Below are 25,690 nucleotides of genomic sequence, written 5' to 3'. Positions count from 1 at the left end.
CGTAGCATCCTGGGTGGTGGGTGGGTGGGTAGGTGGGTGGGTAGAGCATTCTAGGCGGGTAGCCAGAGAGTCCTAGGCAGGTGACCGGAGAATTCCAGGCAGGGGCAGAGTGTCCTAGGTGGGTGGCCGGAGCATTCTGTGCAGGTGGGCAGAGTGTCCCGGGTAGGTGGGTGGAGCCTTCCAACGCAAGCGCTACCAGTTCTTAGAACTGGGCCAAATTGGGAGCAACTCATTGCTGGATTGCACAGAGCTGTGAGCGAGGGCAGAAATGATGTAAAGGTATAAACCTGTGAATGAATTGGAAGGTGGATAGTCTCCTCTGAAAATGTTTTAATGTGCATTTGAGCTGGGCTTATTGTTGGGCACAATCCTCTTTTTCCAGAAAGACCAGAAGTCCAAAAGAAATGGAAAGAGGGAGACATGAGAATATTTTTATAATAATATAATATTTTTATAATAAGTAGTGCAGCCTCTTCTGAAGACCCCAAGAAGGCTCACCTTCCATTGCATACTTCATGTCCTGAGCGAAAAGATTCCACATAACTTCTGCACTGATCTTTCCAACGTTCAGCTCTTGGGGGAACCTGTTAAGAATTCAAATGCAATCTTCATGTCAACATGAACAATTCGCTAAAATGCCTGAATCCCGCTAATGATCGGGAACTAATCTAATAAATAATAATAATGATTAATGATTTGCACATTTTCTTTTCTCTCCTTTGAGCCCACTCGGTATGTACTCACTGGTTGAGGCAGGGTGTATATGAGTTCTTATCTTCCTCGATGATTGATACTATCAAGGTTATAAGCTTGGACCAAAAGTCTAGATTCTTGATGCTGGGACCCTGTTCCTCTGGTGGCACTTCACCCTTCTTGGTCTGGGATGATTGGGTGGGAAGGGAGAATGAGGAAAAAATACACATTAGTTTAGCCAACTTATCCTGTCCCCCTGTAGAAGATCAAAGAGACATGAATACTGAGTAAGGCATCATTAGATTAGAAGCCTTCCTCCAAGTGATGCTTTTCATCACTTCTCCAGTCCTTTTATTTCCCAGTCAACATTTTTATTTTTTATTTATTGTAATCCGTCAAACAGAAACAAAAACAGGAATAATCTAAAAATACATGACAAATAAATAAATAAAAATAAATAAACAATGACAGGGACGATAGGCACATTAGTGCACTTATACATGACCCCTCTACAGCCCAATTATACGATAACACACATGTGCATGCCCACACCCATAATTAATGCCCTCCATATGCTCTGCCCAATGTGCATGCATGCACAACCCCCCCGCTCTACCCCATCCCCTGCACATGTGCACATGACCCCCCACGGCCCCCCATTTCCTGACTTTGGGTGGACCCGGTAGGCCCGTTTTTTGCCATCCACAGGCTCCCGAGGTTTCCCTGGAGCCTGGGGAAGGTGAAAACGGCCTCCCCTGCCCCCGAAAAGGCCCTTTAGAGACTAGAAACAGCCCATTTCCTGACTTCCAGTGGGCCTGGTATGCCCACTTTTGGCCCTCCTCAGACTCTAGAGGCTTCCCTGGTGCCTCAAGAGGGTAAAAACACCCTTCCAGAGTCTCCGTGTGAGCCAAAAACTAGCTGACTGGCACACACATCCATGCTGGAGCTGAACTAGTGCAATGGCTCTGCGTGCCATCTATAGCAGGCATGCCATAGGTTCACCATCATGGAGCACAGTGCTAGATCAATTCCATCTAGATTATACTTGACATTCTGATTAGATAAGAACATAAGAACATAGGAAGAGCCATGCTGAATCGGGCAAAGCCCATCAAGTCCAGCATTCTGTGTCAGCCAGTGGCCCACCAATTGTCCATGGGGATCTTGAGCAGAAGGAGAAGGCAAGACCCTCCCTTTCCCTCGACCCCCAACAAATGGTACTCAAGGGAATCCTGCCTGCCTTAACCAACATAGAGGCGGCACATGCACATCCGTTTCAATAACCACCGATACACTTGGCATCTATGAATCTATCTAATCCTGCCTTGAAGCGATCCAGGCTGACAGCTGTCACGACTTCTTCTGGAAGTGAATTCCATAAACCAACGACCTTCTGGGTGAAGAAATATTTCCCTTGATTTGTCCTCACTTTCTTACCTATGAGCTTTAGGGAGGGCCCCCCTCGTCCTGGTATTGTGTGATAGAGAAAATAATTTTTCTCTATCCACCTTTTCTATCCCATGCATGATATTATACACTTCGATCAAGTCACCCCTTAAACGCCGTCTTTCAAGGTTGAAGAGACCAAAGCGTTGCAATCTGGTATCATAAGGGAGGGGCTCCATTTCCTTGATCATTCTTGTTGCTCTTTTTGGTACCTTTTCCAGTTCCATTATACATTTACCAATATTTAAGACAGAGCATTTATTAATCGAAATTTGAAGTTGCCAATGTGGCCGAAGGCATCTACAATAAAGTGCCAACCCACTTACTGGATCAGTTTGGTATTCACGACTATAGAGTTCATGGCAGTTGTTGAAGATGTATTCATAAGTCGAGTTGAGGCAGGCCTTCACACAATCCTTGACCACCTGACTGGCTCGTGGTGGACTCTGCAGCTCTTGGACCTGCACAAAACAGCGATATTTATTTATTTATCTTATTTTTATTTATTTATTTTGTCCAATACACAATGAGGGTTTTAGTGGGTATATATCTATATACACATAGTAAAATACATGATGAAGGTTATAGAGGAGATACTCATAGTAAAATATATCTAAGAAAGAATAGAAAAGAAGATCTAGTAATAGAACATATCAATGAAAGAATAGAAGAAGATATATAGGAATAGAAGAAAGGTATAGGAGATATAGGAGAGCAATAGGACAGGGGACGGAAGGCACTAGAGTGCACTTGTACTTGCCCCTTACTGACCTCTTAGGAATCTGGAGAGGTCAACCGTGGATAATGAAAGGGTAAAGTGTTGAAGGTTTGGGGATGACACTACGGAGTCCGGTAATGAGTTCCACGCTTCGACAACTCGGTTACTGAAGTCATATTTTTTACAGTCAAGTTTGGAACGGTTAATATTAAGTTTAAATCTGTTGTGTGCTCTTGTGTTGTTGTGGTTGAAGCTGAATTAGTCGCCGACAGGCAGGACGTTGCAGCATATGATCTTGTGGGCAATACTTAGATCTTGTTTAAGGCGTCTTAGTTCTAGACTTTCTAGGTCTAGGATTGAAAGTCTAGTCTCGTAGGGTATTCTATTTCGAGTGGAGGAGTGAAGGGCTCTTCTGGTGAAGTATCTTTGGACATTTTCAAGGGTGTTAATGTCTGAGATGCGATATAAGAAAGGGTGCCAGTTATTAGAAGCCCTTAATTAATATAGTGCCTGCTTTAAGAAACATCAGACTAAACGAGGCATAAGAGATGATTGGAAAATAAGTCTTAAAAGAGAAGACTGAAAACACTGGTTATGCAGTTTAATGTTTCCAAATGTAAAATAATGCACTTGGGCAAAAGGAATCCTCAATCTGAGTATTGTATTGGCAGTTCTGTGTTAGCAAAAACTTCAGAAGAGAAGGATTTAGGGGTAGTGATTTCTGACAGTCTCACAGTGTGGTCGGGCGGTAGGAAAAGCAAGTAGGATGCTTGGCTGCAGAGCTAGAGGTATAACAAGCAGGAAGAGGGAGATTGTGATCCCCTTATATAGAGAGCTGGTGAGACCCCGTTTGGAATACTGTGTTCAGTTCTGGAGACCTCACCTACAAAAAGATATTGACAAAATTGAACGGGTCCAAAGACGGGCTACAAGAATGGTGGAAGGTCTTAAGCATAAAACGTATCAAGAAAGACTTAATGAACTCCATCTGTATAGTCTGGAGGACAGAAGGGAAAGGGGGGACATGATCGAAACATTTAAATATGTTAAAGGGTTAAATAAGGTTCAGGAGGGAAGTGTTTTTAATAGGAAAGTGAACACAAGAACAAGGGGACACAATCTGAAGTTAGTTGGGAGAAAGATCAGAAGCAACATGAGAAAATATTATTTTACTGAAAGAGTAGTAGATCCTTGGAACAAACTTCCAGCAGACGTGGTTGGTAAATCCACAGTAACTGAATTTAAACATGCCTGGGATAAACATATATCCATTGTAAGATAAAATACAGGAAATAGTATAAGGGCAGACTAGATGGACCATGAGGTCTTTTTCTGCCGTCAGTCTTCTACCGGTATGTTTCTATGTTTAGCCCATAGATCTGAGGGGAATATGAAGTACCTGGAAGAGCATCACCCAAATCAAGTCAAAGACCTGTAAACTTTCAACTCACTATGCAGGACACACAATACAGAAAAGTAAATGTCACTTTAATGTAGGGGGAAAAAAAAGCTTTTTAGACTTAAGAACAGCTTGGCAAGGAAGAGCTTCTCTAGGGAGGGGGTAGGATCCCTTTCATTGGATTTTTAAAACAGAAAGCAAACAATCCTATTATTTTAATTACCAAGAACATCTCTTGTTGCAACAGGTAGTGATGGGCGAACCGAACCCGCACAATTCGGGTCTGTACCGAATTTTGCGGTGTTCGGTATACCGAATTTTTTTCAAATTTCGGGCAAAGTTCGGGGTCGTGTTCGGAATTTGGAGCTTTGACGTCACCGGCAGGTTGCTAAGGATGCCAAGGTGATCACTTCCTGGATTCCATGGAATCCAGGAAGTGATCTCCTTGGCGTCCTTAGCAACCTGCCGGTGATGTCAAAGCTCCGCCCCCGGAATTTCTTTGTGGGAGAGATTCCCCGTTCCGATTAATTTTGCGTAAAGTTCATCCGAACTTGCTGAACCCAAACACCGTTGGGTTCGCCCATAACTACCAACAAGCATGTTATTGTAAAGCTTCTGTTTTTCTGAGTCATTCTTGGGATCGAGCCTAGAGTTAGAGAGATCTGAATTTGGTTGGGCTATTTCTGCAGCGTTGGAACAATGGGAAGGGCAATTCTTGCACAACTCTAAACCAGATTAAATCACACAATAAGCAGTACCAGAAATGAAGGCAGCACAAAATGACATTGCCTCCCATCTTCCCAGGATGGGAGAACTGGAGATTTACCTTCATCCGAAAGAATGTGATGCTGGTCAAGAGGTCCACTGTTGATTTAAGGTCCTGCAGTCTTTCAAGACTGCTGGCAGGGAAATTGTTCTGAGAAAGAGGAGAAATTGAAACCATCATTTGATATGTCTTCATTCATCTGTGAACCTACACTCTATACCACTGCCTTTAATCTGTTTGGAAAAATATTTATGGACTACTTTCTGGCAATACTATTCTTAATAAGATAGTTCTGCATAGATCAACAGAAAAAAAGGATGGGAAAGACATTTGGTTTTAATTTAAGGGAAATTACAAGTGCTGGGGGTGCCTGAATTGGTGGTGATAAAAGGCTCCCCGTCCCCACATTCACTACTAAACCAATGAGCTATTCCCCATCCCTATCCATGTGAAATGCTTAAAATGCTATTGTCAAAAAACCTTCACAGCAAACTGAATTGACCCTGACTAACAACAGTCTTTCTTTCATTTCTTCCTCTTCTCAGATTGTTTTGGGCTTGATTTTAATTTTTTTTTTAAAATCATGTTTTTTTTTAAAACAACTCAAGGGGGCAAATATACCCTAATACCCCTTCCTCCTCTTATTTTCCCCACCACAATCCTATGAGATGAGTAACATTATTATTATTATTATTATTATTATTATTATTATTATTATTATTATTTAGATTTGTATGCCGCCCCTCTCCGTAGACTCGGGGCGGCTCACAACAATAACAAAGACAATGTAAGAACAAGTCTAATAATTTAAAAAACACTAAAAACCTTATTATTAAAAGCAAGCATACACACAAACATACCATGTATAAACTGTATAGGCCCGGGGGAGATGTCTCAGTTCCTCCATGCCTGACGGCAGTAATGGGTCTTAAGAACTTTACGAAAGACAAGGAGGGTGGGGGCAGTTCTGATCTCCGGGGAGAGCTGGTTCCAGAGGGTCAGGGCCGCCACAGAGAAGGCTCTTCTCCTGGGTCCCGCCTAAATGACATTGTTTAGTCGACGGGACCCGGAGAAGGCCAACTCTGTGGGACCTAACCGGTCGCTGGGATTTGTGTGGCAGAAGGCGGTCCCGGAGATAATCTGGTCCGATGCCATGAAGGGCTTTATAGGTCATAACCAACACTTTGAATTGTGATCGGAAATTGATCGGCAACAAATGCAGACTGCAGAGTGTTGGTGTAACTGGCCCAAAGTCAGCTGCCTGTCAGTCTGTCTGTCTGTCTATCTGTCTTTTATTTGTTTGTTTTGTCAAGTACATATTGGTGGTATACAAAGATATAATATTTATATGCATTATACTAGTAAAAGAGAAACATTAGGACAGGGGACGGAAGGCACGCTGGTGCACTTATGCACGCCCCTTACTGACCTCTTAGGAATCGGGACAGGTCAACAGTGGATAGTCTAAGGATAAAGTTTTGGGTGTTAGGGTGATGATGCTACAGAGTCTGATAGCGAGTTCCAGGCATCATCTTTAGTTCTCCTTTAAGTATGAAAGCTAGCCGGCTTTCATACTTAAAGGGGAATTAAAGCTTGCAGTCCCCTGGTTTTTAGCCTAGTGCCTTAACCACTACAACAAATTTGCTCTCTTGCCTTATTGTTCTGTGAATGGCTTATCTTTTTCAAGGTCATTTAATGTACTTTCCACAAATGCCCTGTACAGTACAGATTATCTTTCGATCCATGTCTCTCTGATAGTTTTGCCTGATTGGACACTATATTAGGGAAGCGATATGACTTGGTGGGTTCTAGGAAGTGTGCCTCCTGTATCACAGCCCCTATTTTGTGGGACTACTTCCCTTCTGAAATATGGACAGATTTGACTTCTGGAAGGCCATGAAGACCTGGTGATTCCTCCAGGCACTGAGGCCATGAAATTAGCAAAATACAGAATAACAGAGTTCTGATGTGTAGGTTGGTCTGCTTTTTTGATTAATATTGAGATTTAAGTGGGGCATTTCAACTAGATTTTTCTTCAATGAAAAATGAACCAATGACTTTGGTTTTGATTTATCTTTCTACACCACCCAGAGTGCCTTTGGAGGTTGGTAACCATATAAACATGTTGGTTGAATGAATGGATGGATGAATGGATGAATGAATGAATGAATGAATGTATGAACCTTATTTAAATATGTTAAAGGGTTAAATAAGGTTCAGGAGGGAAGTGTTTTTAATAGGAAAGTGAACACAAGAACAAGGGGACACAATCTGAAGTTAGTTGGGGGAAAGATCAAAAGCAACATGAGAAAATATTATTTTACTGAAAGAGTAGTAAATCCTTGGAACAAACTTCCAGCAGACGTAACTGAATTTAAACATGCCTGGGATAAACATAGATCCATCCTAAGATAAAATACAAAAAATAGTATAAGGGCAGACTAGATGGATCATGAGGTCTTTTTCTGCCGTCAGTCTTCTATGTTTCTATGAATGAATGAATGAATGAATGAATGAATGAATGAATGGATGGATGGATGGATAGATTGATGGATGTATGTATGTTCCAAGCTATTCTCCAAAGCACCTGAGGGTAGGACAAGAAGCAATGGGTGGAAACTAATCAAGGAGAGAAGCAATCCAGAACTATGGAGAAATTTCATGACAGTTAGAACAATTAATCAGTGGAGCTAACCTCCAGAAGTTGTGAGTGCTCCAACACTAGAAGTTTTAAAGAAGATGTTGGATAACCATTTGTCTGATGTAGGGTTTTCTGCTTAAGCAGGGGGTTGGACTAGAAGACCTCCAAGGTCCCTTCCAACACTGTTGTATTATTGTTGTTGTTGTTGTTGTTGTGTTCTCCTTGTTATCTACATAAACAAACATCCTCAAAAGAGGATTTCTTTTCATACAACAAATTTATTAATTGGATATGAAAATTCAAGAAACTGGCCTTTGATTACTTCAAAGAGTCTACCTGTTTCCCCTTTCTAAGCAAATGCCTCTCCTTACCCGATACATCGAGAGATCGATCCTCAGGGAATTGTGTAGCTGGTCCAGCAATTTGACAAACCGTTCTTTCTGCAAAAAGAGAGAGCCCCAAAAGCAGGTAAATGAAATTAAAATAGCGGGACCTTGAACCCCCTCCCACCATGCCCCACTTGCACTTGGTTCAGGCTTTATCAAGTTAATATAATCAAGATTAAGGAATCATCCTTGAACTTTAGGGCAGGCAGTTGTTTGAGTGATGCAAAGCTAAAAAAGACACCTACGAACGATCATATTTGGCCTACCTTCTTTTGGACATTAGTCGGAAGAATCCTACCCCCACCACCCCAACACGTCCCTCCAAGTTACCCTTACCATCTCCGTTTCATGAGGAACACTCCAGGTGGAGACACAATTACAGTTTTGTTGCAGACTTACAGAGACAGAGCAAGACGTCCACATTTTGGAGCAAATGGCAATCCACTGGAGATCCCAGTTCTCTCTTTATGGAATCCTGGTTTAGCTGCTTATGCCTCGATCCAAGAAATTGGATCTGTGAACTTGGCAAAACCTCGGCACTGGGCCCACTTTTATCAGGGAACAATCCTACTTGACTATCTGACTCTTAAAGATGCTGTTGTAAATGCTCACTGCTATAGTAATAAGCTCCAGAACTTTGTTCTGGTTTTGTTTTTGTAAAGAGACAAAAATGGAAAATCAGATTTGATTCTTTAATCCAGGGATGGGCAACCTGTAGCCCCAAATTTCTTCTTTGCTGATATCTGGAACCCTGGGAAAGATGACTCACTCTGGTCACAACTCCATCTACCTGGCTAGGATTGATTTAACCTATTGGGGTGTATTGAGCAAGATTTCCTGCCATCATGAGTACCGCAGTTCCCCAGGATTCTTGAGCAAAGCAGAGGAGACAAGGGACTTAGCATTGGTGCGACATTGCATGCAAAGAGCAAAACAGTTCTTTAGAAAATAACCACCCCTTAGGGCACCCCAGTCTTCCCCAATCCAATCACATAGGCTAACTCCCATCCTTTTAACTGTGCTTCCCTACCCTCCCATCTCTGGCTTTCTGAGGCTTAGTCCCGGCTATTGCTGTGTTTCTTAATAACACTGGCCATGCACAGCCACGCACACGGCATAAAACATTTGCCAAATTGCCAGGCTGATGTCAAACAAACTCCCTCCTGGCTACTGGGGCGCAATCACCACTTGCTGTTATTTTTAACATGGCTCAGTGATATTAAGAAACCAGACCCATCCCCGCCACTAAGACTCAAAGTGTACGTTAGGATCATGTTGTAAGTATAGATGTTGACCGTTTGTGTGTGTGTGTGTGTGTGTGTGTGTATGTATGTATGTATGTATGTATGTATGTATGTATGTATGTATGTATGTATGTAGTTAGTTAGTTAGTTAGTTAGGGGTTTGGGGATGACACTATGGAGTCCGGTAATGAGTTCCACGCTTCGACAACTCGGTTACTGAAGTCATATTTTTTACAGTCAAGTTTGGAGCGGTTAATATTAAGTTTAAATCTGTTGTGTGCTCTTGTGTTGTTGTGGTTGAAGCTGAAGTAGTCAGGGATCTTTGCCGGCGTGTTTGTGCACATGTTTTGGGAGTGTTTGGCAGTGCAGAAATTTTGGAAAAGAGGTGCAAGAGGAAATTAATAGGATGTTAAATATAAAATGAGTGATTACAACAGAAATGGCAGTATTAGTAAAAAAAAAAAAAAGACCGGCATGGAAGAATTTAGAGAAATTTAAAAAGCAGCTACAGAAAGTGCCCAAGCGGTAATAGTTTTAGGTTGGAAGGACACAACAAAATGGACAATACAAAATTGGTACCGGTACATGGTGGAACACATTCAATTTCGAAATTATGGACATAAAGATGAATGTGATTAATGAAAATAAATTGCAGGAACTGATGGGACGAGTTTTCAGAGAGGGGCAGCATGCAAATCTAATAAATTATGATTCATTATTAAATTATTATGATCCACCTAATGGCTGCACAATAAATCATTTTATTTAATGTTTGATTTGATGCATTAGCCTTTTTAAGGTTTTTAATGTAAAATTGTTATTTTAGACTTAATATTAGAGTTGCCGTTGTATACTGTTTTATCACTGCTGTGAGCCGCCCCGAGTCTACGGAGAGGGGTGGCATACAAATCTAATTAATAATAATAATAATAATAATAATAATAATAATAATAATAATAATAATAATTGCACCTGGATTTATTTTCTGTGTCATTTTACTTATGAAAAATGATGTGGCTTAAATGTATCCTGCAGTGACAAAAACGTAAAAGAAACGGAAAGTTGACGTAAATTACCCATGAAATTAGAAATGTAAAAAAACAAAATAGAAAGTTAGAGATTCTTCAGGTATCAATTTCATTCAACAACTAAAAACAGAATATTTAAATGTACCAAAATAATAGCAATAATAATTAATATTTTGGCACCAGCTAAAGAATTGGCAGCTGTAGTGTGGGTATTATTTTATTGTTGTTGTTGTTATTGTTACTGTTATCATTAAATTATTGATATTATTATTTAATAATTGTTTTATTATTATTTAATAATTGTTTTATTATTATTTAATAATTGTTTTATTATTATTTAATAATTATTGATTTTATTTACTATTATTTTCAAAAAGCTGTTAAGACCTGGCTAGGTCGACAGGCCTGGGGGCCATGAACTCTAACATCAGAAGTGCCCAAATTATGTTTGCCTGGTATGTATGTTGGTTAGATTGGTTTTTTTGGGTTTTTATAATGGGTTGTTAGGGTTATAATGAGGTTTTCAATTTACTGTTGATGTTTGACTTCTTTTTATGATTGTGCTATTGTATTGCTTTATATTGTTGTAAGACGCCCCGAGTCCTAGAGGACTGGGCAGCATAGAAGTTGAATAAATTAAATCAAATCAAATCTGAGTTTAACTTCTTTCATTGATGAAGAAATTGGCTGCGTTTGGCCTCTTCAAGGAATCTGTTCCTCGCTAGACCAAGTGCTAGAAAATATGGACTAGCCAATGTCAACAGAAACAGGGACCTCTGCAGAGGGGTCAAAAAAGTCAAGATGGCAGCCCTGCCCATGCAGCTGAAACCCAGCCCCGTTTTTACATGACTCACCACTGCCACCTTCAGGGCTTTTTAAAAAACATTCCCTGCAGCGGACGCCCTGACCCACCAATTGAGCATTTCCCATGGTAGTATTTCAATGCTCTTGAGAAACCTCTCCTTGGATGACATAATTAAGGATAATGTGTGGTTGTGAATGAATTGGTTGACTGTTTTTTAATTATATATGGGATTTTAGTAGTAACTTTTAATTAATTAGATTTGTTGTTATGTTACTTTTGTACCCTGAGTCTTCGGAGAAGGGCGGCATACAAATCTAATAAATAATAAATAAATAATAAATAAATAATAATAATAATAATAATAATAATAATAATAATAATAATAATAATAATAATAATAAAATTTTAAGGGAACCAAATTTTCTTTCAGAAAATCTGACATGATGTTTTACTCCATGTGTGATTTTTTAAAATTTACTGTTGCAAAGGATGTCTTTTGTGCATAGTGATGGTTTTGTGTGTGTGTGTTACAATCTCCATGTAAAAATATACAAGGTCTCCTAACTAGCCCGCTTTACTTGCTTCTCCCAAACTCCCTCTGCCCCCACCCCGACCTCATCCCAACCTGATTTCTGCAATCATGCATTTCTGGCTCCTCCCCTTCCGGGACATTGTTCCCACCCCCTCCCTCCCTCCGTCCACCCCTTCCCCTGTCCTGCCTCTTCCTCTAGCCCTAAGGCACAAGAGACAACGAGAAGCGATCCTTGCAAAAAAAAGAGCACAGATGCGCATCCGGCAAACATAGGCTCCGTAGCACGCCTTAGCACCGGCCACGGCACACAGAGGGTTAAAGCGACACAGTCTGGTTTTTTGGGGGGGAGGGAAACACCCATTTTTTAGGCTCTCTGAGAGGGAAAAAAAAGAAGAAAGAAACAAGATTTGTACACAACCTAACATTTGCTTTATCAAAACAATACGACTTTTTGCAGCGGTGACTCAAGACACATAAAACGGGGAGAGGCCCACACAGACCTTAACCAGAGGACAAAACTGGCTAGGTGTAGAAGCACATCCAGAGGCTTGTTAAGACACATCTCGGTCACAATGAGGAGAGTTTTGGGTTCCCTTTCTCCCCTCCCCATCCGAAAAGGTGTGAACTTTGTTGTGTGGACCGGTTAGCCCATAATAGTTTCACGTACAGTGATGGAAACTGTCGATTTAGAGCAAGGGTCTCCAAGGGTGGCAACTTTTAAAGACTTTTTATTTATTTATTTGTTTTGTCAAGTACATATTGGTATGTAAAGGAAATAGTATAAGGGAAGACTAGATGGATCATGAGGTCTTTTTCTGCTGTCAGTCTTCTATGTTAATAGAAACATAGAAGACTGACGGCAGAAAAAGACCTCATGATCCATCTAGTCTGCCCTTATACTATTTCCTGTATTTTATCTTAGGCTGGATCTATGTTTATCCCAGGCATGTTTAAATTCAGTTACTGTGGATTTACCAACCACGTCTGCTGGAAGTTTGTTCCAAGGATCTACTACTCTTTCAGTAAAATAATATTTTCTCATGTTGCTTCTGATCTTTCCCCCAACTAACTTCAGATTGTGTCCCCTTGTTCTTGTGTTCACTTTCCTATTAAAAACACTTCCCTCCTGGGCCTTATTTAACCCTTTAACATATTTAAATGTTTCGATCATGTCCCCCCTTTTCCTTCTGTCCTCCAGACTATACAGATTGAGTTCATGAAGTCTTTCCTGATACATTTTATGCTTATAATAATATTCATTATGGGTTTTCTCTTCCAGAATTCCCCAGCCAGTGTGGCTACCTGAGGAATTCTGGGAGTTGAAATCCTCAAGTCTCAAAGCTGCCAAATTTGGAGACTCCCGATTTAAGGGAACATGATGTGGTCAGACGAAGCCATGAAGTTAGAAGTCACTGGCTTTGAAAGGTGTGTGAACAAGCCTCTGTTAGCTGACTTTTTAAAAGTGCACAAGAGAGAGAGAGAGAGAAGATGCATTTCAGAGACGCTTTAGAAGAAGTAAAAGACATACTGGCATTTGTCATCTGAAAGAGAACCACAGCTCAAGGTCACTTCCTCCAGGGCAAACCATGTAAAGAACCTCACTGGATAATCCACCTCTCTAACACACACACACACCAAGTAGAGGATCTAGTTTTTATTTTATTTTTATTTATTTTGTCCAATACACAATAATACACCATGAAGGTTATAGAGGATATAGTAGAGAAGAAATACGAGATATAGGAGAGACTATAGGACGGGGGACGAAAGGCACACTAGTGCGCTTATGTACGCCCCTTACTGACGTCTTAGGAATCTGGAGAGGTCAACTATGGATAGTCTAAGGGTAAAATGTTGGGGGTTAGGGGATGATACTACAGAGTCCGGTAATGAGTTCCACGCTTCAACCACCTGATTACTAAAGTCATATTTTTTACAGTCAAGTTTGGAGCGGTTAATATTAAGCTTGAATCTGTTGTGTGCTCTTGTGTTGTTGTGGTTGAAGCTGAGGTAGTCTTTGACAGGCAGGACACTGCAACATATGATCTTGTGGGCAATACTTAGATCATGTTTAAGGCGTCGTAGTTCTAAGCTTTCGAGACCCAGGATTGTAAGTCTAGTTTCATAGGGTGTTCTGTTTCGAGTGGAGGAATGAAGGGCTCTTCTGGTGAAATATCTTTGGACATTTTCAAGGGTGTCAATATCTGAGATGCAATATGGGTTCCAAAGAGATGAACTGTATTCTAGGATGGGTCTGGCGAAAGTTTTGTAAGCTCTGGTAAGGAGTGTGAGATTGCCAGAGCAGAAGCTACGTAGGACTAGATTAACAACTCTTGAGGCCTTCTTAGTGATGTTGTTGCAGTGGGCTTTGGCACTTAGATCTTTAGTTATTAGTATCCCGAGGTTCTTGACTGAGTTGGTGTCTAATTGGGACTTCAGCTGCAGAATGGAAATCTGAATCCCCCTTTAGATGAAAAATTTGCTCACAGTTGGTCACATTAGTAATATGAAAATTAGAAAATAAGACTTGTGGACCTCAACTCTGGAAGCTGAAATCCGCAAGTCTTAAAGTCGTCAAGGTTGGAGATCCCTGATCTAGAAGTATGGTTTGGGGGCTTTCCCCTTTAAAACACTTGAGATTTAGAGGCAGTCACCAGCATCCCATCTACTTCATTGAGATTTAGGGGCATTTTATAGAGGGGAATGTGAAGACAGGGGCTCCAGGGGAGGAAATGCTCCCACGCCCACTTTTAAAGCCCACTTAAGACCCTGCAGTCAAGCAGAAGAAGGGTGGAAGGTTTTTAGCCCCAGCTTTTCCCATTGGATGATTCCCATGGCATCATCCCCTGATTTTTATTGATAAAACAAAGACAATTCCCACCTCCTAAATTCACATGGGCAGCCATGATACAATCAAATCTCTGCCTGTTTGTGATCTGGGTTTTTTTTTTACAACCTTTTCATTGGAAACTGCCACTCCTATTCAATATTGGAACTTCTTTTTTGGACAAATCTTTCCTTTTCTATGAGGGAGAGAAGATAGCAAGGACAAGATCCTTCAAGGTTTAATTATCCAGTCTATTATTATTATTATTATTATTATTATTATTATTATTATTATTATTATTATACCCCCCTCTGCCCCCCAGACTTATATAGTTTACGCATGGCATGATTGTGTTGTATGGTTTTAATGTTGGGTTTTTAGATGTCTTTAATATTAGATTTGTTATACTGTTATTATCTTGTTGTGAGCCGCTCCAAGTCTACGGAGAGGGGCAGCATAAAAATCTAATAAATTAATAATAATAATAATAATAATAATAATAATAATAATAATAATACAACATAACACAGCAAAGAAGATCACTATGCTGGATTTCGTATTTCATCACCAGTCAGGTATATTATTATTATTATTATTATTATTATTATTATTATTATACCCCCCTCTGCCCCCCAGACTTATATAGTTTACACATGGCATGATTGTGTTGTATGGTTTTAATGTTGGGTTTTTAGATGTCTTTAATATTAGATTTGTTATACTGTTATTATCTTGTTGTGAGCCGCTCCAAGTCTACGGAGAGGGGCAGCATAAAAATCTAATAAATTAATAATAATAATAATAATAATAATAATAATAATAATAATACAACATAACACAGCAAAGAAGATCACTATGCTGGATTTCGTATTTCATCACCAGTCAGGTATATTATTATTATTATTATTATTATTATTATTATTATTATACCCCCCCTCTGCCCCCCAGACTTATATAGTTTACACATGGCATGATTGTGTTGTATGGTTTTAATGTTGGGTTTTTAGATGTCTTTAATATTAGATTTGTTATACTGTTATTATCTTGTTGTGAGCCGCTCCAAGTCTACGGAGAGGGGCAGCATAAAAATCTAATAAATTAATAATAATAATAATAATAATAATAATAATAATAATAATACAACATAACACAGCAAAGAAGATCACTATGCTGGATTTTGTATTTCATCACCAGTCAGGTATATTATTATTATTATTATTATTATTATTATTATTATTATTATTATTATCCCACCCCTCTCCAAGGACTTGGGGCGGCTTACAACATATGAAAAAATGCAGTTCTGAAATCCAATAAAACTAAAACAAACAGTCTAAAACCCCCAATTTAATCTAATCATATTCAGTCCACCAACATACTTCCCATTCAGCATACATTCATTCATAAGCAGGGGCTGTAAATATTTAGTGTCCCCAAGTCTGTCATCCTAAGTGCCTGTTCAAATTCTTGCGAAAGGCAAGGAGGGTGGGGGCGGTACAAATCTCTGGGAGGAGCTGATTCCAGAAGGCTGGGCCCCCACAGAGAAGGCTCTTCCACTAGGCCCCGCCAAGCGACAATGTTTTCCTATAACTAACCATGTCACTGAGGCCCTGCATTTATTATGTGGCAATTTGCTCAGTCTTTATAACACATCCAGTCATCACTATTTTAAGGAAGTTACCCACAGAAAGTAGCCTATGAGGAGGTAAACTACAAGCACAGTATGGTTGCTCTGAGGGAAGTGATCTCCAAAACGGCCTTGTTTTTTTAAAACACATTTTAATTTGGGGAGGGGGCCTCAGCCGCATCTCTTTCAGACAACGTCCTGTCACCATTTGAAAGCCTTCCTGGTTTAGTAGTTGGTTTGTACATCTGTATATATATACAAAGAGAAGGACTCTCAGGACTTTGCAAATCACCACTCTTAAAAAAAACAACAGTAAAGTCTTCTGCATTGTTAACCCATCTCTAAAACCCCAAGTTTTCATTGTCAGAATATAAAGTAAGAAGGGTTGCGAACCCCTGATGTTAACCCTCTAGAACAGGGGTCCTCAAACTTGGCAACTTTAAGACTTGTGGACTTCAACTTTAAGACTTGTGGACTTCAACTCCCAGAATTCTCCAACCAGCTGGCTAGAGAATTCTGGGAGTTGAAGTCCACAAGTTTTAAAGTTGTCAAGTTTGAAGACCTCTGCTTTGGAAGTTATGATTATTTATTTCATATTATGCTTTTTTTCCCTTTCATCTTGGAACCCAAGGTGGCATGCAGAGAAATATCTAAGCAACCTAACAAGTGGCCTTCAGTGGATTTCAGGTAAGCTTAGCTGCAGCTTCCTGCTGGCTTAAGAGCTTTCCAAGGGAGACCAAACGTTGATATAGGCCAGGACTGATTCTTAGGGCTCCATCCAGGTGTTTCTAGGCAGCTTAACATCTGGTATTTCTAGACTGATTGTTGTTTTGACTTTCCAGTCTATGCGTGTAATGGGTTGTGAGAATAACCGTGAAGAAGAACCCAAGCCAGAAAGGAGCAGTCTGAGTCCAGATAAACATAGACAGGGGAATAGAGAAAGTGTCCCAGAATTTACCTTCACTTTATTTATTTATTTAATTTATATGCAGCCTGTCTCACTGCCTCTGGTGACATGGGAAGAGTACAATTGCATTCTTGCTTGGATAAAGGTGGAGAGGAGGATATATTCAGAGTTGTGAGAATCTGTTAGTGGAGTCCTATCGTAAAGGTAGTTTTTGTATTCATACTTTGTAGCCCAGACCTGGTTTGTCTTGAAGGGCTGGCATCAATAGAATAGAGTAGAGTAGATAGAGTAGAGTAGAGTAGATAGAGTAGAGTAGAGTAGAGTAGAGCAGAGCAGAGCAGAGCAGATAGAGCAGAGTAGATAGAGTAGAGTAGAGTAGAGTAGATAGAGTAGAGTAGAGCAGAGCAGAGTAGAGTAGATAGAATAAAGTAGAGTAGAGTAGATAGAGTAGAGTAGAGTAGAGTAGAGCAGAGCAGATAGAGTAGAGTAGATAGAGTAGAGTAGATAGAGTAGATAGAGTAGAGTAGAGCAGAGCAGAGCAGAGCAGATAGAGTAGAGTAGAGTACATAGAGTAAAGTAGAGTAGAGTAGAGTAGACAGAGTAGAGTAGATAGAGTAGAGTAGAGTAGGTAGAGTAGAGTAGAGCAGAGTAGAGCAGAGCAGAATAGAATAGAATTCTTTATTGGCCAAATGTGATTGGACACACAAGGAATTTGTCTTGGTGCATATGCTCTCAGCGTACATAAAAGAAAAAAGATACAATCCTGCAACTCTGAATAGTCCTTCCTCATTTTTCTCAAAGTTACTCTCGCAATCCATTACAATGTTAAGCCCTGGAATATGTTGGTGGTCCTCCATTCACATACAGTAGTAACCAGGTATGGCACAGTTAGTGTTTTGAGATCAGTGAAACTGGGTTACTGTAGAAGAGATCCAAGTTCAGATTTTGTTCTCATTCCCAAAGCTTCCTAATATTCAGTCACTCTGGTGACTTTACAGCCCAGGCTGCCTTCCTGGATTCTTACAGAGGTAATATGGGAGCAGGAAGTGCGTGTACCACTTTTTGCTTCTTGGACAGTGAGTTAAATAAAGGAAAGAAAGGGAGAAGAGATGAGAGGAAAGGAGAGGAGAGGAGGGGAAAGAGGAGAAGGCAGGGGGGAGGGAGAGGAGAGAGGGGATGAGAGAGGAGGGGAGAGGAAACGGGAGTAAAGATTAGAGAGGAGGGGAGAGGAGGGAAGGTTTAATGGAAATGGGAGGGAGTGAGGAAGGAAGGAAGGAAAGAGGGAGGGAGGGAAGGAAGGAAGGACGAAAGGGAGGAAGGAAAGAGGGAGGGAAGGAAGGAAGGAAGGAAGGAAAGAGGGAGGGAGGGAAGGAAGGAAGAAAAGAGGGAGGGAGAGAAGGAAGGAAAGAGGGAGGGGAGGAAGGAAGGAAGGCAGGAAGGAAAGAGGGAGGTAAGGAATGAAGGAAAGAGGGAGGGAGGGAAGAAAAGAAGGAGGGAGGGAAGGAAGGAAAGAGGGAGGGAAGGAAGGAAGGAAAGAGGGAGGGAGAGAAGGAAGGAAAGAGGGAGGGAAGGAAGGAAAGAGGGAGGGGAGGAAGGAAGAAAGGGAGGAAGGAAAGAGGGAGGGAAGGAAGAAAGGAAGGAAAGAGGGAGGGAAGGAAGGAAGGAAAGAGGGAGGGAGAGAAGAAAAGAGGGAGGGAGGGAAGGAAGGAAAGAGGGAGGGAGGGAAGGAAGGAAGGACGAAAGGGAGGAAGGAAAGAGGGAGGGAAGGAAGGAAGGAAAGAGGGAGGGAGGGAAGGAAGGAAGAAAAGAGGGAGGGAGAGAAGGAAGGAAAGAGGGAGGGAAGGAAGGAAAGAGGGGGGGAGGAAGGAAGGAAGAATGGGAGGAAGGAAAGAGGGAGGGAAGGAAGAAAGGAAGGAAAGAGGGAGGGAAGGAAGGAAGGAAGGAAAGAGGGAGGGAGGGAAGGAAGAAAAGAGGGAGGGAGGGAAGGAAGGAAAGAGGGAGGGAGGAAGCCCTAATTATTTGGAAGTCTAGAACCATTAAACCAGGGAGCTTTGACCTGGTTTCAGGTGGTGACCACTGCTATGGGAGGGCTCTGGGAAAAAGGCACCATAGGATTGGCTATATTTTTTCCAGTAATCCCTCCCCCGCCAATTGCTTTCACCATTAAACCCAGCCTTGAATTTGTTCTTGCTCACATTGAACCGTAGCTGGCCAACTTCTGTGTTGACCTACGTAGGCGTTCTCTCTTTCCGTTGGGAGAGACGTGTGCAGTGCAAATACCACCACCAACCCCTGGGGCATCGAATGATTCCCTAGAAATCATTTGATAGGGCTGTGAGGGTTTTCCCTCCCACAAAATCTCTTCTCGGGGTTGAGTGAGTGGCTGCACACACAAAAGAACCAGGTGTCCTTTTCCACCAGGCCGCTCCCTCTGTCGTCATGCAGCCCCCCCAGGAAAAAAAGAAAAGAGTAAAAGTAAGAAATGAGTGTTCTACGCACCATCGGACTTACCCCGAAATTGGAAGCGGCAAAACGGTCAGAGGCAGAGACATTGGTGGAGGCAGTGGTATGTGCATAATACGCATTAATGTTGGCCAATAAAGTACTCATTACAGCAGGCACCCCGGGGCACATGTATTTGGAGGAAAGGCAGGCAAAGTGCCTGGAGCATGGAAACACAGAGAAGAAGGAAACTTCAGGTAGTGTCTAAGCCAGAGGTAGGAACAGTTTGGGGTTGGTACATACATAGAGCATTTTAAAGAAATTTTGAGCTCGCTGTTACCGGATTTTGGATTAGATTAGATTAATTGGATTTATATGCCGCCCCTCTCCGCAGACTCGGGGCGGGTCACAACAATGGTAAAAAACAATACATAGTAACAAATCTAATATTTAGCAATCTAAATTACACTTTTAGGTTAAAAAATCCAAAAGAAACCCCAATATATAAAAAACAAGCACACAATCGAATCATACACAAATCTACATGGGCAAGGGGGAGATGTTTCAATCCCCCCCATGCCTGACGGCAGAGGTGGGTTTTAAGGAGTTTCCGAAAGGCAAGGAGGGTGGGGGCAGTCCTAATCTCTGGGGGGAGCTGGTTCCAGAGGGTCGGAGCCACCACAGAGAAGGTTCTTCCCCTGGGTCCCGCCAGATGACATTGTTTAGTCGATGGGACCCGGAGAAGGCCCACTCTGTGGGACCTAACCGGTCGCTGGGATTCGTGCGGCAGAAGGCGGTCCCGGAGATATTCACGGTCACAAAACAATTATCACGGTATATTTAATTTAATATTTAATTTAATTTAATTTAATTTAATTAATTTGACTTATATGCTACCCAATCCCATGGGACTCCGGGCAGCTTACACCTATAAATAATATACTGTTCAAAAAAATAAAGGGAACGCTTAGATAACACATCCTAGATCTGAATGAATGAAATAGTCTCATTGAATACTTGGTTCTGTATAAAGTTGAATGTGCACAACAGCAGGTGAAATTGACTGTCAATCAGTGTTGCTTCCTAAGGGGACACTTTGATTTCACAGAAGTTTGATTTACTTGGAGTTATATTGTGTTGTTTAAGTGTTCCCTTAATTTTTTTTTATCAGTGTATATACAATAAACAAAGTCAAATATTGGTTAATAAGAACAGCAAACCCACAATAAACCCTCATGACATATCCAATCAAACACACATACAGAATAATTTACAACTCGGACATGATAAGATGCTACGTTCATGGCCACCAAGCTTGCCGGCAAAGCCAGGTCTTCACGGCCTTTCGGAAGGACAATACGTTGGGATCAGTATGGATATTGGGGGTGGGGGGCAGCTGGTTCCATAAGGCCGGGGCAGCCACAGAGAAGGCCCTTTCCCATGGGCCCGTCAACCTGCATTGTTTAGTCAACGAGACCTGGAGAAGGCCAACTCCTTGTGATCTAATTGGTCTCTAGGAGGTATATGGCAGGAGACAGCTTTGAATGGTACCATATGTTTTTCCACCGTACCGTATGTAAACTTGACTACGCCTTATTTTCGGGGGGTGCCTTATATTAGCAAATTCTGCAAAACCTCTGACATGCCTCACTTTTGGGGTACGTCTTATTTTCGGGGAAACAGGGTGTGCAGTCCCTCCTGAATTATAGATACTCACGTCATAGCCTGATAGATAGACTCCACTCCGTATCTCATAGCAAACTCATCCACAATCTCCTGGGCAGTTTCGTCAAAATATACTTTCCAAGCATCGTCCCCTTTTGCGTCTGGGATTTTGACGACACCGTTGTTTTGGATGTCCGTCACAAAATGGAATAGGTTCTAAAAGCCATTAAGAGAAGGAATAAAATTAAATCAGAAGACTCCCATGACTGAGGAAGTCGAGAAAGGAGAGCGATTTGTATTGAGGTTGATACAACGTTGCTTTTATTATTGTTGTTGTTGTTCAAAAGTTTTATTAGTGTACCAAAATATTAAATACAAAGAAAAATGAAAATAAATGGAAAGTAGGGAAGGAAAAAAAAGAAGGGGGAAAAGTGTAGGATAAAAAGGAGGAAAAGAAAGAAAAACATTGATGTCCAACTTTTTTTTAGCACAGTAGAATAAGATAACATGTAGCCTCTTTTTTAACTTTTGTGTAATACTGTAATACATAGTAGCTACTTCTATAACAACTAACCTATCTAATCAGCAAAACCCAAAGTCAACGTTTCATCCGCCCTCCCCAAGCACAAAGTCCAGTAGTGGTTTCCAGATGGAAACAAAGTTAGCTGAATTCTTTTATTTGAATAGGGCAGTCAATTTAGCCATCTCTGCTAATTCCATCAGTTTTCCAGCCAGTCATCCATTTGGGGAATTAAAGTATTAGTTTTAACTACCCTGCTTTCCCGAAAATAAGACAGCGTCTTCTATTCACTTTTGCTCCTAAAAATGTGCTACATCTTATTTTTATTTTTTTTTCAATGAAGAATTTATTGTTGAACAAAAAAAAAGAACATTTATTATATACTGTACAGTAGTTGTCATCACAAACCACATAACCAGACAAACTGTGAATCCTATCAAGGATTTCTTACTACTACCGTACCATTATTTCCATGTACAACAATTAAAATTCTTCAAATATATGTTATGTGTGTTCTGTTTGGGAATGCTGTGAAACGAAACGTCTCCTACGTCTATATATTAGGCAATTCTACGAAACGTCTCCAATGTCTTACTTTTGGGGATGACTTATTTTCGGGGAAACAGGGCAATGTTGATATTATCTTGAAAAAAACTCAGCAAAACATATAATTCCCTCAACACTGTCAAACTGTTCACTAAGTCTGCATTACTATGACTACACTATTAATCTTCTCATCGTTCCTATCATCCATCCATCAGTAGCCGCCGTAAGTTGGAACCCCCGCCTGGCTGGGACTTGTGCACCATGTCACAAAAGGCACCCTCTGAATTGCTGTGCGCCTTTTCACTCACTTCATGAAGGCAGGTGTACTGCACATGGTAAGGCGCCACTTTCTCCTCTCCTTTGATCTCCACGCTAATGTGCAATCGGATTGCTCCGGATACAGCTGACTTATCTGTTCGCTTGTCTGAAAGAAGAAGTCAGGGGTGGGGAGAAGAGATTGCCAGAGTTATTTGCAGGATTGATGAGGGAAAGGGTAAATCCAGCTAGTTGAGACGATATCTCCAGGACCGCCTTCTGCTGCACGAATCCCAGCGACCAGTTAGGTTCCACAGAGTTGGTCTTCTCCGGGTCCCGTCGACTAAACAATGTCGTCTGGCGGGACCCAGGGGAAGAGCCTTCTCTGTGGCGGCCCTGATCCTCTGGAACCAGCTCCCCCCGGAGATTAGGATTGACCCCACCCTCCTTGCCTTTGGTAAACTTGTAAACGAGTCTACGGAGGGGGTGGCATACAAATCTAATCAATTGAATTGAATTGAATTGAAACTCCTTAAAACCCACCTCTGCTGTCAGGCATGGGGGAATTGAGACATCTCCCCCAGGCCTATATAGTTTATGCATGGTATATTTGTGTGTATGTCTTGCTTTTTAAATAAGGGGTTTTTAGATATTGGCAAATATTAGATTTGTTGTACATTGTTTTTTGTTATTGCTGTGAGCCGCCCCGAGTCTACGGAGAGGGACGGCATACAAATCTAATAAATAATAATAATAATAATAATAATAATAATAATAATAATAATAATATAGTGTGGTGCCTCTAAAAGGCCTATAAAGGTAGGAATACTAGCAACAGTCTCCACCCCCACCCCCACCCTTGTAGATTTTAGGAGCGGTCAAATTTTGTTAAGATATTCATGAACTGGGGGAGCCGATGGTAACAAGGAGATTAGAACTGCCCCCACCCTCCTTGTCTTTCGCAAATTACTTAAGACCCACCTGTATCGCCAGGCATGGGGGAACTGAGACACCTCCCCCAGGCTTTTATATTTCATGTTTGGTATGTGTGTGCTGCATGGTTTTAAATGATGGGGTTTATATGTTTTTAATATCAGATTTGTTTCATTGTAATATTGTTTTATTATTGTTGTGAGCCGCCTCGAGTCTTCAGAGAGGGGCGGCATACAAATCTAATAAATTATTATTATTATTATTATTATTATTATTATTATTATTATTATTATTATCATTATTATTATTAATAATAATAATAATAATAAGACTGCCCCCCTTGAGTTTTTTATCTGGGAAGTCAATGGTCAATTACCAGATCTAGATTTTGTATGTCAGACTGAACCTATTGCTAATATAGAGATGGTGAATAAATCAATAAGGTCTCTTTTCTGAAGAAATGATCTGCCTTTTTAAGACTTATAGATGCTTAGGACTCATTGAGATGGACAGCTGCCCATAAATATGTCCCTGCTGAGGCTGCTTACCCAGATTGTACCAGACATCCATTTCTCCGCTTAGTGTCCGCACTTCAATGATTGTCTGACCCAGGAAGTCATCAGATTCCCTCTTGAAACGCTGTTTTACCCTAGACTTGATGTCATCATCTTCATCCCATACCCGAACTTTAATTCGATCGGAGGAGTTATGACACTCACTGGTCATGAAGGAAATTGGGTGGGGGGGAGGTGAAGTAAGAAATAAAAGCTGTATTATATCAATATCGATATATAGAAACAAGTACTGTATACTACTTAAGGTGTTATAATTAAATTCCTAAAAGATATAAAAGCTGTAACGTCAGTAGAAATAGATACAGGAGTAAACAAGCATAAAATAAGAGCTAAAATATGTATTGTAAAAGATATTAATGTAGGTATATATGTTTAATTTGTGTTCTTTTTTCTTTTTTTGGTTTGCTCTCTTTTTTGGTACAATGTTTGTATTTTTTCTTTTTTGTATTCTTTTTAAAGTTTTTAAAACTTCAACTAAACTCCAACTTCTGTGAAATCAAACTGTCCACTTAGGAAGCAACACTGATTGACAATCAATTTCACATGCTGTTGTGCACTTTCAGCTTTGTACAGAACAAAGTATTCAATGAGAATATTTTATTCATTCAGATCTAGGATGTGTTATTTGACTGCTTCCTTTATTTTTTTGAGCAGTATATATCAATAATTTTTTTTTAAAAGAAATAAAAGCTATCATTATAGAGAAAAGACATAGTTACTAAGGGAAGGGTAAGTGATTCTGTGATTCCTAGAACCTACAGAAGACCTTGCAATTACTAAGCCCATTACACATTTCCTTGGAAGATCTCTCTATCCTCAACATTAATTATATCCCTCCCTCCCTCTGTTTATCTTCATTTCTAACTCTGCATATTTTACTATTTTAATTAATGGTTCCTTTAATTAAAATCCCCTTACATTATGGAATTATGTACATTATGAACTTACACTATTCATTAATTTGCCAGGCAAATTATTAATTTCTAACTGTAAGTAGAATTTTTAATTCATCTTTAATTTTGGGGGAAACAGACAGTAACTGAGGGGATACTCTGGAGATCCACCAGCAGAAATGGAAAGGTTGGCCATCTACCTGCCCTGCAAAACTTTCTACTGCAATTAAAAATTATTCCTGTACTCTGTGGGCAGTGAGCCTTACACAAGCCTTTATTAAAGTAACTGGGAAGTAGGTGGAGATAAAAGTCCAAATTGGGGGTAGAAGGAAAATCTCCCTTCAATCTTCTCCTTTGAGAAAATTCAGGAATGTTTCTTTGCCCCAGATATATAAAGCAGCACCTAAACCAGTGACGGGCAACCTTTTGAGCTTGGTGTGTCAAAATTTGCCAAAAAACCCAGCATAACTCGTGTGGTGTGTCACCTTGAGAAAAAAACCATAATTTTGTGCTAAAAGTGTCTGGTAACCGATTCCAGGCACTCCAAATTTCCTGTCAATAGTGGCACTCCCTCTTGATTCTCCAAGCGTCACCTTTCTAGATTCTCAAGCTTTGACCTCAAGTCAACAAACAAGCTTCGCCGAGTCTTACTTTCACTTTGCAGAATAGTCCCCGGACTCTTTTTTAAAAAAAAAACTGCAGGAGAGGGCGGGGCGCCCTTGCCCCAAAGACTCACTGAAACGGTGAATTCTCACGTGAATTGCAGGTTATTTCCAGAAGCCTGGGACAGATATCCTTGTAAAGGTTTGACAGAAAAAGCAAGCAAAGAGCAAACTTCAAAA

At 40.7% G+C, this 25,690-nt stretch overlaps 1 protein-coding gene across 1 annotated transcript in view; it reads right to left on the bottom strand.

The window, feature by feature from the left end:
• The window catches only part of UNC13A (unc-13 homolog A), a 251,953-nt gene that overhangs the window by 54,468 nt on the left and 171,795 nt on the right, over nt 1-25,690 (bottom strand). The window contains exons 21-29 of the mRNA XM_070736771.1: nt 23,929-24,098; nt 22,501-22,616; nt 21,179-21,342; nt 19,531-19,681; nt 8,035-8,103; nt 5,083-5,172; nt 2,466-2,600; nt 745-878; nt 499-584 (exon numbers count right to left, since the gene is read on the bottom strand). Coding sequence (XP_070592872.1) covers nt 499-584; nt 745-878; nt 2,466-2,600; nt 5,083-5,172; nt 8,035-8,103; nt 19,531-19,681; nt 21,179-21,342; nt 22,501-22,616; nt 23,929-24,098 — 1,115 coding nt within the window. The remainder of the gene's footprint in view (nt 1-498; nt 585-744; nt 879-2,465; nt 2,601-5,082; nt 5,173-8,034; nt 8,104-19,530; nt 19,682-21,178; nt 21,343-22,500; nt 22,617-23,928; nt 24,099-25,690) is intronic.

Source organism: Erythrolamprus reginae, chromosome 1, assembly GCF_031021105.1.
Source record: "Erythrolamprus reginae isolate rEryReg1 chromosome 1, rEryReg1.hap1, whole genome shotgun sequence".
NCBI classification, from domain to species: domain Eukaryota; kingdom Metazoa; phylum Chordata; class Lepidosauria; order Squamata; family Dipsadidae; genus Erythrolamprus; species Erythrolamprus reginae.
Note: the sequence above shows the minus strand (reverse complement) of the source record. Positions and strands in the feature narration are given on the sequence as shown.